Source organism: Tamandua tetradactyla, chromosome 2, assembly GCF_023851605.1.
Source record: "Tamandua tetradactyla isolate mTamTet1 chromosome 2, mTamTet1.pri, whole genome shotgun sequence".
In the NCBI taxonomy this organism is placed as follows: domain Eukaryota; kingdom Metazoa; phylum Chordata; class Mammalia; order Pilosa; family Myrmecophagidae; genus Tamandua; species Tamandua tetradactyla.
The window spans coordinates 189,195,210-189,209,669 of NC_135328.1; the positions used below are offsets into that span (position 1 = coordinate 189,195,210).

The 14,460-nt window shown below is 52.4% G+C and overlaps 2 protein-coding genes across 4 annotated transcripts; both read right to left on the reverse strand.

The window, feature by feature from the left end:
• Nucleotides 1–356: 356 nt before the first annotated feature.
• On the reverse strand, nt 357–5,920 carry ADPRS (ADP-ribosylserine hydrolase). The gene is made up of 6 exons (XM_077150316.1): nt 5,702–5,920; nt 2,903–2,999; nt 2,430–2,637; nt 2,144–2,328; nt 1,716–1,816; nt 357–1,186 (listed from the first exon to the last, which is right to left on the reverse strand). The coding sequence occupies exons 1-6, from the start codon at nt 5,898–5,900 to the stop codon at nt 894–896; spliced, it is 1,083 nt and encodes a 360-aa protein (XP_077006431.1). The 5' UTR covers nt 5,901–5,920; the 3' UTR covers nt 357–893.
• A 758-nt stretch (nt 5,921–6,678) lies between these two features.
• On the reverse strand, nt 6,679–10,590 carry TEKT2 (tektin 2). Of its 3 annotated transcripts, none has more exons than XM_077150315.1 (10): nt 10,446–10,590; nt 9,358–9,573; nt 9,148–9,273; nt 8,747–8,952; nt 8,106–8,249; nt 7,898–8,012; nt 7,600–7,707; nt 7,310–7,453; nt 7,120–7,199; nt 6,679–6,949 (listed from the first exon to the last, which is right to left on the reverse strand). In XM_077150315.1, the coding sequence occupies exons 2-10, from the start codon at nt 9,511–9,513 to the stop codon at nt 6,736–6,738; spliced, it is 1,293 nt and encodes a 430-aa protein (XP_077006430.1). In that variant the 5' UTR covers nt 9,514–9,573; nt 10,446–10,590; the 3' UTR covers nt 6,679–6,735. The 3 variants fall into 3 exon arrangements, with proteins under 3 accessions (XP_077006430.1, XP_077006428.1, XP_077006429.1); XM_077150313.1 differs by having other exon boundaries at nt 9,358–9,623; nt 10,446–10,589; XM_077150314.1 differs by lacking the exon at nt 10,446–10,590 and adding an exon at nt 10,121–10,430 and having other exon boundaries at nt 9,358–9,623.
• Between the last annotated feature and the right edge of the window lie 3,870 nt (nt 10,591–14,460).

Genomic DNA, 14,460 nt, shown 5'->3' on the forward strand with positions numbered 1-14,460 from the left:
GCTCAGCCAGGCCTGGACCCTGTTTGAGGAGCAACCTATGAAGGCAACAGGCACTGAGAGCAGGAAAAGCTGGCTTGTCCCTGCCCACTGCCTCTAGCAAAGCACTTGGCCCAGCTACCTGGGCCACCGAGTGATCTCCAACAGAAAAAACCACCAAGCAGGCCTGCTCTGCCCTTCCTGATCAAACAGTACAGCCAGGTAGAGGGAGAACTTTGAAGGAATTGGCCTTGACAAGATAGCAGCTCATCACCTTGGGTTCCTAGCTTCTGGGAGAGTATGGCACAGCTTGAGAAAGTCAAGCTGCTTAAGGGAGAAGAGTCCATTCATGGCAGAAGGAGAAACACAGAAAACAGTGGTGGGTATTTACCAAGAACTGTTTATTGCTCAGTGACTTCCACTGAAAGCTGTTAACAAGCCCCATGACAGCCAAGGACAGGTGTGTATCTAGATCAGCTAGAAGCAATGCCTGTCTCCTTGCCACAAACAAAACTGTTGCCTTGAGGGCCCCTGTCTAGTCAAAGACAGGATTTCTATAAACTGGCTAAAACCCAATAAGGAGAAATGATGCTACTGCAGATCATTTCCACCTCCCCAAAGCCCACATCTTAAAAGAAAAGGCCAAAAGTGTTCTTACAAAATAAAACCTTCCCTGGTCCTTCCATCTTCCAACTGAGTTGTTGAGTGCCCAAGGCTCTGCAGCAAGCCAGACACCCAGCACCGGGAGCCACCAGTACCTCACTTGCTGTCCCAATGACTTCCCTCTAAGAGACCCCAATCCAAACAGAGCACAGAGCCCCCAACTGCAGGGAGCCAGGATTAAGGAACCTCAGGGTTTCCAGTCTGAGCTGTAGTTGGTCCCACTGGCCATGGCAGAGCTCTCACAACTGTAGCCCTCACAGACTCTTCTGGAAGACTCGGTGAAGGCTCTGGGCTAGAACGTCTGTTTCCTCATAGCCCTCACAGCTCTGCTGCCAGCTCTCCGGTACCTGTTCCATCCCATAGTAGGCCCCAGCAATGGCCCCAGCCATGGTGGCAATGGTGTCTGTGTCCCCACCAAGTGAGATGGAATAGATGAGAGTCCTTTGGAGGCTATTGAAGGTAGAGGGGATCTCGGGGTCGGGCTCCATACAGCGCAGGAAGCAGTAGATGGCAGTGGGCACAGATTCAAAGGCAGCAATGCCATTCCCTGTGGGGAAGCCAGATTATTCGGTCTTGACTTCCACCCCATGTTCTCGGGTTTCTTCCACTTACCACAAATCAATACCCTCAGCTTCACACTCGGCTGTGGTTAAGATTACAGGCTCCAGAATCAGACTATTTAGGTTCAAATCCTGGCTCTACTGCTTACTGGCTGTGTGAGTAGGAAAGGTACTTGATCACTAAGATTCTCCTATCGACACTGTAGCCTACCCTCAGTGTGGAGAGGACTGCATGAGGATGAAATGAGATCATGTATGTAAAGCATTCTGCACAGTGCCCAGTATACAGGGAGAGTGCTACAAATATCACTGATCAACAGTAGCTAAAAAAACTGGCGGCTAGCTGCCAGTTCTGGGTATATTTATCTGTAAAGCTGAAGGTGCTGAGCTCACAACCCTGCACAGGGCAGAAATGTAACTGCAAGAGTGATTCCATGTTCCCCTTCCCTTCCTAAGCCCAAGGTGGGCCCTGAAGTTTGATGGGTGTGGGGAATAAATCAGTCAGAGTTTACCCACCTAGCTCAGACACTACTTCCTCTCTGGTCACCGAATCCTGCTCTAGAAGCTCTCCAATCTTCTTCAATCGACTGCAGTATGGATGCTCTTCCATACCCAACCTGTGGGTGCAGGGAGAGATTTCAGGGAGTCAGAGGCACCAGGAGGTGGAAAGAGGTGCACGGGAGAGTGAGGCGGGGATGTGGTCAGGCAGATACCCAAGCAGAGAGATGGACTAGCTTGACAAGGGAGGAAGTGGGAGAGGACTAGGTATGAGCAGGTCATTTTGTTCTCTGGGAACTTGAGAGCCTTGAAATGTACAACTGTGGCAAAGGGGCTTCGTCCTACCCTTCCACAGGATCTGCAACTAGTACCAGAGGACACCCCCTCCTCCAAGAATGCACACTGACACATATACTCGCAGCCCCACCCCCACTCCAGATACTCACTCCTTGGCATCCGAGAGGGCCTGGGCATCACTCTCCAACTCTTCCATGTGGCCCAGGAGCTGTTCGAGGAAGTGGTCACTGGATAAGTCACCCTGCAAAGCCAGGTGCACAGCCAGAGCCTGCAGGATGGCACCATTGTAACCCAGGGAGGAGGCATGTGTCAGCTGGGCCGAGAACCTGGCAAACTAGAAACAAGGCAGCAGAGGCAAAGACCTGCTATCACCAAACCCAGTCTGCAGGAAGGAGGGGGGAAGGCAACACCCTGCAGCAAGCCCGCCTTGAATACCTTCTGCACATCCTGGACACTGCTATAGGCCAGGGGGATGCCAGCTACCCGCATGGCACCTCCGTTGCCATAGGAGCCTTTCCCATTAAACTGGGCCCGGGCAGGTTCATAGACATCACGACACTTGGGGCTCAGGAGCTTCTTGAAGACAGTGACTACTCCAGCACCATAGCCCCTGTCAGGGTCTTTCTTGTATTCCTCAGCAAACCTAGGGGAGAAGAGGGAGACTGTTTAAAAGATGTCTCTCAGGATTGGGAGAGAGAACATCTGGCCGGTTTGGGAAAAGTTGAAACCTGGGGTTCGAAGGACCCTGCATGGTCAGAACTTCTAGCTTGGGAAGCTCCATGAGCACTGGAAACAGTATCCTGCTGAGGGCAGGGGTCGCAGACACATGTGGGCATCCTTGCTCTGGTCAAGGGGTGCAATGATTCTGCCCACTGGTTTCCCCCACCCTTAGACCATTGCCATCTCACCTGTGAGCCATGTCCACCTCATCAAAGGCCTCCTTGGCCAGCAGAGACTGCACCAGGGCCCTGGCCATGGCTGTGTCATCTGTGTAGTACAATGCTTCTGTGGAAGAGGGCAGAGGGAATGTAAGAGTGAGCTTCAGGGCTCTAAGGGTGAAGGCTGGGGCCTCCTGCATACTCCTTTTGTGGTTACCACATCTAAAATGACCTTGTTCCAGCCCCTCACTCCCACCCAGCTTCCTGGGTTCTGATTTTGAACAATTCCTTATCCTGAGTCAGTCACCATGTCCTGCTGGATTCTGAAGGAAAACCTTCCACTACCTTCTGGGTGAAAGCACTGCAGCTCTAGTCTTAATATGACCTACTTCAACTATCTCAAAGCTCACGCACACTCCTTACCCTCTAATCCAACCTACACATGCAGCCAGAGAGTTCCACCTAAGAGAATATCCTTTCCTCATATCACCCTACTGCTCAAAATGGCCTTCTGTTGCCTTCAAGATGAGGTCCAAATTCACTGCCTTGGCATTCAAAGCCCCTCACAGCCTAGCCCCTTCCTTCCTCACCCACCTTATATCCTACTGCTCCGCTACAATATGCTTGAAACCAGTCTTAGAGCTTGCATCAAGTCCATCCCGGCTGGGGGTGCCTCCCTTCCTCTACCCCACCCTTTTTCCTCTGAATGTCTGTGAACAATGATCTGGCATTTCTAACACAGCACCACTGGTTATGTTGTGACTTCTCAAATAGGCTACAAGCCTGCTAGGGCAGAGGCTTGGTCTGTCCTGTGTGAAGGAAGAGCCGGTTACAGAGAATGAAGCAGATTCCCTCAAGAGCTCCTTCACCATTCCTATCTGTTCTTCCACCCTCTCTCTGTGGCTCTCATGCCTCTACCTGCACCCTCCCTTTCTCACTGTTAGGTGGCCCCCACTGCCTACCTTACTAGAAAGAGACGAATGGCTACCTTACCCACAGCTGCACTCTCCAGTCTTCCTCCCCTCAGAGTCTCCCTTCCGGTTCAAATTGAAGCTCATCTGAACCAATTCCCCAGGGACCCAGCTCCTCCTCCATCTCTTCTCTTCTTCATACCCAGCTTCTCCCTCTGTGGTGAGGCAACACCTTTTCTCTGGCCACTGCAACCTGCTTTCCTCAGGGAACCCATTTTTCCATTCTCAGTTTGTGTGAGTGGGGCATGGAACTAACCTCACCTTCAGCCTGGTCAAAGAGCATTCCCCATTTCCTCCTCTAGAGATGGACATACAAACTAAGCCAAACCAATGAGACTCAATTGGGGACATCTGTTGGGATAACTGTAACCCAAATGCTGCTGGAATTGCTAAGTTAGGACCTGCCAATGGCCACACCATGGAAAAGGCCTGCCAGAGAATGAGTAAAGCCAACCCAGAAAAAAGCAGATTTGAGCAATGGAGAAAAATTGAGCCTGATGACAAGGTTTGAGATCCTGGATCCAGTTCTGCTTGAAGCCAGACCCACCTCCTTTTTGGTTATGCCAGCCAAGGAATTTTTTTTGCTTAGGCCATTCAGTTGGATTTTCTCCCTTTCATTCAAAGGGTCCTAAAATGAGCTCTCAACCTTCAACATGGTGTTTTCCAAAAAATCAAACTATAAACCATCCTTCTAATCTGTCTTCACCTTAATTCCAGCTCATCTCTCCTTCCCATCGTACTAAACCATACTATTTTCTCTTTTCCCATTTCCTCCTTAATTCACTGAAATGTGACTTCCAGGTTTCAAACTGCTACCTAAAATGCTTTACTTTCCCCTACTACACTTCTTGGCAGTATGTCACCAGAGACCAGTGTCATCTTGAAATTCTTTTTTTATTGTTGATACCCTCCTCTTCTGCATATTCTCCTCTCTCAAACCTGCTTCTTTCCCTAGTTCCTTTTCTGTCTCCTTCTTTGTCTCCCTCTTAAATATGGGTGTTCTTCAGGGTTCTATCTATGGCCCTTTTTTCCCTTACTATTCTACATTCTCTCGAAGAAGAATTACATTCCCTGCTTTACCTCAGATGTGATATCTGAGCTGAGATCTCGGTGATGAGTTGATCGTACAAGGGAAGGAAGGAAGGGGAGGGAAGATAGCTTTATAAGCAAAGGGTCTAGAGGAAGGACTTTCTGTGCCAGGACCACAGAAAGCAAGGCCACCAATGGTATATGATGAAGTTGGAGATGCCAGTGGGGGCAGGCCAGGCAGGGCCTGGAGGGATACCTTAAGAAATCTGGCTCTAGTCTAAGGGTAAAAAAATAACTTAAGTTTTATAAAGAATAGGACAAGATCAGATTTATGGTTTCAAAAGAGCACTCCCTGCTGCGTCGAGAATGGGCTGGAGATGTAGTGATTCACGAGAACTGAAGAATAACTCAGGTAATATCAGCATGGGGGTATGCGTTGGACCAGGTGTCACTAGGAAGGATGACGCCCAGATTTCTGGCTTGTACAACTGAGAGGATGGTGTTGCCGTTTCCCAAGAAAGGCGGCTAGGACGGCAGGTTCGGGACGAGACACATAAAGATGAAGTCCAGATTCGAACACGTTGAGGCCGAGATGCCTGTGGGTTATGTGAGGAATGGACATGTGTGTGTCATTCAGATCTGGCCCATGACACCCTCGCCAGCCTCATCGCAACAAACCGATTCCTTCGCACCGGGAAATCTCTGTTCCCCTCCCGGATCTCCCGGTCTCGCTTCCATCTCCCTCCCCGCGACCCCTCCTGGGGCCAGCTCTCAGCGTCTGGCCCGGCAAGGCCCGGTGTGCGTCCCCACATGCGCCTGGCCCGCCCACCTGTCCGCGCACTCCCCGGCGTCCCTGGGTCTGGTTCCAGGCTCTGGACATGACGCAAGACTGACGTCAAATGGACGGTGTCGTGCGCCTCATAGATAGCGCCCACGCAGTCTCCGAGCAGCGCGCCAGCCAGACAGCCTCGAAAACGGGACAGGGAGCGGGCCGCCCCAGCCGTTCCACAGCCCGCCGCCATCATCATCACCAGATCATGCCAGCCGCGCACAGATCAGACGCCACTTCCGGTGCCGCCGGCGCGGGCCCTATGACGCCATTCCCCAACCCCTCCCCCCCCGCCGCCCCACGGCGCCTCCCAGTGGCCTGGAGCCTTAGCGCTGCTCCTCGGCCCACAGCGCCTCCCAGAGGCCCTGAGGTGCGATGCAGCCCAGCTCCCCGCATGTGTGATGAGGGTGGACTAAGCAGCCGGTCTTGCAGCTGGTGTTGCCAGCCCTGGTACCGAGGCCCCTTTAGGGCAGCCTTCTGCTTTTAGCCCCATTCTCCCCACCTGTAAACGGCGTCACGAGGCGGTACAGCTACTGAAGTTTCCTTAGGGGTGGGCACTGAGCCAGACCATCTGGGTCACTGCAGCCTTACCTCCCAGGCCACCGTGTATCCTGCAGGCTGGGCCCTCCAAAGCCTCGCTATGTGCACCCCTGACTCCGGGCCCAGCCCTCCCAAGCAGCCCTGGTCCCCTTGCCCCAAGCCCTGCCACTGATATCCTAGTCCCCTTTGGGCCTACCTTAGGCATCTACAGGGCAGCAAGGGTCCAGCTTCACCCAGCTGGGGCAGAGCTGGGAACAGGCCCCACTGCTAGGCCTAGACCAAAGAGTGGTTCCCTGAAGGGAGGTGAAGTGACTGGATCTGCTCTGCCTTACATAGGAGGGCCAAGAGCCCTCACACTCCCTGCCGGCTACACACAGGCTGAGCAGAGAGCAGTCTGGCAGAGCAACCGGTATTTATTAGATTCAGTATTCTGCCATACCCCCCCCCCCCACTCCATTTCCCACCCAGCCTCTCTCTCCTTCCCCAGTCCAAGGCTAGGCCAGCTCCAGCTGGCGGCTTTTGAGCGGACTGAGGGTGCGGTTTGTGGTGCGGGTGAAAGTGTCCACCTCAGGCACAAACTTCTCAGCAGGCACGGTCAGCTTCCGACGGGTGTCCATACACTTGGTGTCCAACAGCATGGAGTTGGCCTTGCAGGTGATGTCAGCCTGCAGCCGGGCCAGGTGCTTGTGCAGGGCATCCAGAGCGTCCCTGCAGAGGAAGCATTAACAACCCCCCACGCTGAGTGAGGCTGGGAGGTCTGGACTGGACTCACCAGCCCTCAGGCAGGAAGACAAAAAGCCCAGGGAAACCAGCAGGCAGCAGAGGGCCCCCTGGGGGGCAGGTGTCTCCCCACCTTGCTGCCCGCTCCCCAAACCTACTGTGCTTGCGCCAGCTTCTGCTTCAGGGCAGCGATGGTTGCCTCTAACTGGTGAACCTCATCGGTGAGGCCATACTGCGCCTGGGGACGGAGGGGCAGGTTGGGGGTTTGAGGTCAGCCACACCACACTTAAAGCCCACGGGTCTGGGTGCTGCCCTACCTTGACGGGCTCTGCTGGGATACCCTCTCACCTGGTCCCGGCAGAGTTCCACATTGGGCCGGTAGGTCCTGGACTCCAGCCGGGTGTGGGATAGTTTCAGGTTCAGGTACTTTCTGCGCAGATCCTCCTCCAGGTGCCGGATGTCCTCCTGCAGCTCAGCAATCTCCTCCAGGGTCTGCCAGGGATAGCATAGGGTGGCTGGTCTCTACCACCTGGTCTCTGCCATGGTGCACCCGATCTAGGGCTTCCTGGCAGGGCCCTGGGCTCCTCATCCCACTGCAGGAACTCCGGGACCCAGGATACTAAATGGAGGAGGCTCACATTCTTCTCTTGCCACTTGAGCTCACTGTACAATTTCTCCATCTCCCGCAACCGCTTCCTGAAGGCAAATTCTGTTGCAACCCTCTGGGCTTCGAGCTCGTTATTGGTCTGAAGCACAGAAGTAGGCAGGGCAAGGGAAGCATGTAACTGCACAGCCAGGTGAAGATATTGCTCAAGTGAGGGGAAGAGGGGCCACGTGGGAGAACCAAGAGGGAACAAAGGAGAAGGGCTTGAGTGCACCCTTGCGCCATCCTGCTACTCCATTCGCCACTGGAGGAGCGGAGGGATGGTCAGTCACCTGGGCAATCGTTAGGGCAATGGCCTCCCTCAGCTCCGTGGCTGTTTTCATCTCAGCCTCTGCGTGGTTCTTGTTGAACTGGCTGAAGTCATCCCACTGCTGGAGTGTGGAGGAGCTGCAGGTGGCAGGGAGTTGTGGGGTCACAAGGGTATGGCCCGTGAGTCGGTGGCGGGAGGGAAGGAGAGACCGGTTTAGACGCTCTTCTTACCCATCAGGGATACGGGTGGGATTGACCTTCAGAGAGATGTTTGGGGAGTTGATGTTGAGAGAGAGGCAGCCCCTGTCGATCTCCAGCGTCTCCATTTTGCCCTGGTGGTCGGAGTTGAGCTGCTGTCGGGCTTCCTGCAGGAGGCTGGGGCAGGGACAGATGTGATCAGGAACCCCAGGACATAACCTCCATTGCACTGAAGGGAAACTGAGGCCCGGGGAGGCTGGGATGACCGTCCCCAGGAGAAGACAATGGGGGTGCTGCTGAGGCTGGGAAGAAGACCTTCAGACGCCAGGAGACACCAGGAGACACCCACGTGCATGCATGTACCCAGGAGGGCACACCTGTGTAGCTCACAGACACGCACAAGTCCTCGGGGTGGTGGCACTGGCCTTCTTCTCTCATACTCCCAATCAACTGATAACGGCTTCCGAGAGCAGGGTTGTGAGGCAGACTCTGAGGGCACATCTGGCCAGCAGAAAGGACGCTAGGCCCAAGTCATAGTGTTTGCCACGGGCACGGTGTGGGGACAAGGCAGCCTAAGAGCCAGTTACTCATTTCCCACAATACATGTGTGCCACATTCAAGACACACGGCCTTCAAGTGTGGATGGATGTGAAATTGACATGTCCCTCTCTTACCAGAGCTGCTCGAAGGCCTCGCTGATCTTCTGCTGCAAGGCCCTCTTGGTTGCATCAATGACCTCCACCTCTTTATGCAGCTCATCCTCCACCGAGTCCTTCACCACATCAATGTCTCGCCGGCTCTCCCGCAGGGTCAGGCACTCGATCGCCACGTCCAGAGGCAGGTTCTTAGCCTGCAGGTTTTGCTCCGCTGACTCCTTCATCTGGAGAAGACGGGGCACATGGCTGGTTAGCCAGCCACTGGAAGTAGCCGCCACCCCCTCTTTAGCAGAGAGTCCACTGAGTGACTGGGATGGACATGCCACCAATTACCCCCAGCAAGGGTCTCCCCAATGCAGAAGTGGAGAGGAAGGGGAGTCTTCACAGCAGCCTCCCCACACTCAGCCCTAGCTCCCTGCCTGTGTCAGGGCATCGATCTCAGCATCTAAATCCGTCAGACACTTGTCCAGCATTTCCTTCCACCGGTTGACAGTATCAATCCTCTCTGCCAGTCGAGTCCTATTGTCATGCTCATCCCAGATGGTCTGGAAGAGACAGATCCAGATGAGGAGGAGGCTGGTGGTTGGGGGCCAGCCCTTTGCCCACCCAACCGGGCTCGCATCCCCAACCTGGTTGTTGGTCTCATTGCGGAGGACACGGGCCTCCTGGCGGATCTGATGTGAAGCATCTCGCTGCAGCTCAGCATTGGTGGACAGCAGGTAGCTGTTCGTGTGCCAGTCGGGCAGCCGGAAGCGCTGACTTGGCTTGATGCTAAGTGTGGCCATGGCTAAGGGCCCAGAAGGGCCAGAAACCCCCTACGTTTGGTCCAAAACACCCACCTTCTTCTGGAGAGAGGGACAACCAAGTTGCAGAACACCATTCAAGAGAGCCTCTCCTAAGCAAAGAGTGCTATTAGCTTTTGCAAAAACAGGTTGTGTGATTCCCACATCCTGGCCCCTTTACTGGGTGTTCTTCATAGGCCTGGGGGGGGTGGGGAGGACGTTCCACTTGGCTGGGGTTGAGCTCCTGATCCCTTACACCCCTCCAAAGGATGTGCCCCATCCATTTTTCTCTAAGCCCCTTCCTATAGGAAGCCTTAGGAACAGCTCTTGTTGACTCAACTTTGTGTGAAGCATTAACTGTTTCCTCCCACCCAGCTGTACAAGGACACAAATCCCTGGGCCCTGAATGTCCTGTGGCAGGTACAGGGGGACAACGTGTGGTGTGAGTGTGTAGTGTCCAGCATGTACTGGGGGATTTGACTTTAGACTAGGTTGGCAGGAAAAATGGCCCTTTATCCAGTTTCCACCCCTGCCCCCAGCAACCAAGTCTTGTCTGGCTGCCCCTTTCTGCCCCCCCAGCCCTGGGCCTGGGACCGTGAGGAGACGGTACCCTATTCTCCATCCCGTGAGGGGACAGGCTAGCTTTGCAAGGCGGCCAGGCGCTGGCACGCAGGAGTGGGCGGAGCGCTGTCCCCCTCCCCATCTGACCACCTCGCTTCCTCCAATCTCTGTTGGGGGGAGGGGAGCGGTGTGTGAGGGGCCCCGGTGGGAGGAGCTGGGGTCAGTGATGACTCCAGCCGAACTCCTCCCTTCCCGAAGACAGTCAGCTTTGCTGCAAATGAATACTCGGGCTCTGGCGCAGAGAGGGTGGGTAGGGGAGCTGGGGCCTCACTGCGAGCCCCCCACCGCCCCCGCCCCTCACCTCCAAGTCTTACCTCCTTTCCCCGCTCGCACCTGGGCCTCCCGTTTCCAAGCTTCACTGTTGGCAAGAACCCCCGGTTGCTAGGTAACCGCCCCCTCCCCGCGCGGGCGCCCACGCGACCCTCTTGTTTCGCTTGGCAACCGCGGGCCGGGGGCGGGGCGGCCGGTGCGGAGGCGGGGCCCGGAGCCCTTCAGGGTAAGGAGGAGGCGGCCCGGGCGGCTGCGGCGGGGCGGGGCCTGGGGCGGGGCCTGGGCCGCAGGAGGCGGGAGGGAGGAGGGGGCGTAAGGAGAGCGTCGTCGTTTTATTTAAAAATGAAACTACCGTTTTGATGAAAGTCATACACCGACATGATTAAAGGTACGAACAATAAAGATCTCTCGCTCAGGTTCACTCCCACCAGGTATCTTCCCGAAACTTTATATATATGCATATGATTTTTATTCTAGTCACCCCGAAATGTGCATATGCTTAAGATTTACATATATTCCTATGATCCTGTCTTGCCCAACAAATTTACCCACATGCTTGAAGGCACGGAAGGAGTGATTATCGTCATTTGTAGCAGAGAGAACTGAGTAGCGATGCTCAAAATGCGACGATGTCAGAAATAAAATTAACAAGATAAAAAGAAAAAAAAAGAAATAAAAAATTCGACCATGTCATTTAAAAAGAAAAAAAATTTCCCACGGCGCCTTACCGCCCACTGCTGTTCAGGTATTGGAAACAGGCCAACATTTAGGCCTCCCAAACTAGTGAGTGCAGTGGACATTTCCGCCTTTCCGCCGGTGACCCGAGCACCTCGGAGGGATGAAACTGGCTCCAGGTGGTTACAGGGCCACTAGAAAAGCGGGGACAGAAACGCCTGGGTGGCTGAGCCCGGCTCCACACCGCCTCTAGCGGAGGCGCTGGAAATAGAGCAGGAGCCGGGGCGCCCCGCGGAGCTGGGCACTATCCTCCCCCCCATTTCACGGCCGAGGAAACTGAGGCGCAGAGCGGGGAGGACCCGTGCCCAGGTCACATAACTAACGAGCGGTGTCGCCTGGGTCCAGACCCGTGCGGCCTGGCCCCCAGAGGCCAAGCTCAGGTTTGACGGATGTCATGGTTAGGGACAGGTGTCAACTTGGCCAAGTTGTGGTACCTGTTCATCTGATTGGGCAAGCGCTGGCCTGTCTGTTGCAATGAGGACATTTCATAGGATTAGGTCATGATCACGTCAGCTACATCCACAGCTGATTCCATTTGTAATCAGCCAAAGGGGAGTGTCTTCTGCAATTAGTGATGCTAAATCCAATCATGGGAAGCCTTTTAAGGAGGACTCAGAGGAGACAGGTTCCATTCCTGCTTTGGCTGGTGAGCCTCTCCTGTGGAGTTCATCCAGGCCATCCATTGGAGTCATCGGCTTCACAGCCTGCCCTGTGGATTTTGGACTCTGAGTTCCTACGGTCACGTGAGACACTTTCATAAATTTTATATTTGCAAGTGTTCCCTGTTGATTCTGTTTCTCTAGAGAACCCTAACTAATACAACGGATGAAGAGAAAAAGGAGTTCCAGGAGAGTCCCTGAATTTGAAAGCCCCAGCAATTGCTGGGGAGAAGAAACGTAGGAAGCCAACTGCTAGGTGGGCAAGTGAGGATGAGGAGGCTTTCGAGAAGCCCTAGGGGCTCGTGGCGGATCCAGGCGCTGTCCACCAGGCAGTGAGAAACGCGAGCCTGGAGCTCAGCAGAAAGACTGAGACTAGAACATTCCCCAAACTTCCTTAAGTGGAAAATATTCCCCCCCACACAGAATATTTTCTAAACTCTAATGTATGTTGGCAAACTAGACCTGAATGGGGACTTGTGATATAGCTCTTGATACCATGTTTTCTAGGATAAAAGAAGACAAGAAGAAAAAAAGGTCTTGGATATATTAATTGCTGTAAGGAATGACCAATTTTCGGTTGATATGTTTTAAAAACATTTTACAACAGGAAGAAGTAAGCAAACATGGCAGAGCTGTGGTGGCGTTGGCATATTCCTCTGACTGTGGTGGCCCTGCTGATCGTGGCTCCTGGGATTCCCTCGAAACCCACCCAAGGGAGGAACAAGGTGATAGGACAAAAGGTCAGCCAGCTGATGGACTGGACCAAGAAAAACAGAGTGATAAGGATGAGTAACTCCAAGCTCTATCATTTTATACTAGATCCACGGAGAAACTACTCTGCGATTGTGATGTTTACTGCTCTCCAGGAGGTCAGACTGTGTGGAAATTGCAGACCTGCTGCTGAAGAATTTCAGATCTTGGCAAATTCCGGGCCACATTCCAGGGCATTCAACAAGATATTTTTTGCTCTGGTGGATTACGATGAATGCCCTGAGGTCTTTGAAACACTCCAAGTGAAGTCAGTTCCAACTTTCCTCCACTTCCCCGTTAAAGAGAAATTTACCTTAGGTGACATGTATCATTTGCAAGAAAGGGGTATCAGAGCTGAGCAAATAGCTGAGTGGGTGGTGGAGAGAACCAACATCAACATCAGAATCCAACGGCCTACGAGTTCTCCCGATCACTCCATGTTGGGGATATTTTTGGCTTTCATTAGTGGATTTGTGTATTTATTGCAATGGAATAGGAAATTTATTTTTAGCAAAATGTTTTGGGCAGTTTTAGCTTCGTGTTTTGTGACTGTAATGACTGCTGGTCAAATGTGGACTCCTATCCAAGGAGCACCGTACAGTCAAAGGAATCCTCGTACAGGACATGTGCATTACATCCATGAAATGAATTACTCTCAGTTTGTAGCAGAAACCTACATCGTTTCTCCGTTTAATATGTGCATTACCCTAGGAATGGTGATCTTAGATAAAGCTGCCACATCTCACATGAACCTTCTAAAGAGGAAGCTGCTGTGTATGATGGGTATGTGTCTAGTTGTAATATTTTTCAGTTGACTTCTGTTCTGGTTTGCTAGCTGCCGGAATGCAACACACCAGAGACGGATTGGCTTTTAATAAAAGGGGATTTATTTTGTTGGTTCTTCAGAGGAAAGGCTGCTAACTTTCCACTGAGGTTCTTTCTTACGTGGAAGGCACAGGATGGTCTCTGCTGGTCTTCTCTCCAGGCCCCTGGGTTCCAACAACTTTCCCCGGGGTGATTTCTTTCTCCATCTCCAAGGGCCCGGGCTGAGCTGCAAGTGCTGAGATGAGGAATGCCAAGCTGCTAGACTGTGCTACATTGCGTTCTCTCATTTAAGCACAAGCCAATTAAGTTAAACGTCACTCATTGCAGCAGACACGCCTCCTAGCCGACTGCGGATGTAATTAGCAACAGATGAGATTCACCTACCATTGGCTCATGTCCACAGCAACAGAACTAGGTGCTTTCACCTGGCCAAGTTGACAACTGAATCTAACTACCACAGCTTCTTTCCCTCTTTAGATTTAAAGAACCTAGGTATCCCTACAGCTTTCTGATGGATTGAAAAGGAGCTTAAAGATAGAGACGTGGAAATAAGAAATTTGAAAAAACATGAGTATATTGAAACAGAAAGATGTGAACTCATAACTTTTTTTAAGTGATTGAGATTTAACCAAAGGAGGCATGAAGTACCCTGATAATAACAGGCTATTTACTCTCAAAATTGGTGCAGTTTTGTGGTATGTATCTTTTCTGTTCTTCTCAATTTTCTACTCTCAGGAAATTTCATAGATTGCTAACTAGTGAATTTCCAGTATTAAAATCCCTAGAGGTACAACTCTTAGGTATTCAGAACAATGTTTAAAAGTACCTTAGTTAATCCTTGGCCACCTGACCTTACTCTAATATGAAAAATATCCTGACAAGTTATCTCACATCTAGCCACTGAAGGTAACTGCATTATCTTTCCTTGGATGTTTAATATTTGTACAGCCTGCTGTTTGGGTGGAGAGACCAGTTGTATTATGCTGTGCCCTAAAATTTTAAGTATCTTTCTTTAGAGTAACCTCCCAGTGCTTGGAGGCAAATAGAGCACTACTTCTCACAGGTCTTTCCTACTGAAACATGATACTAT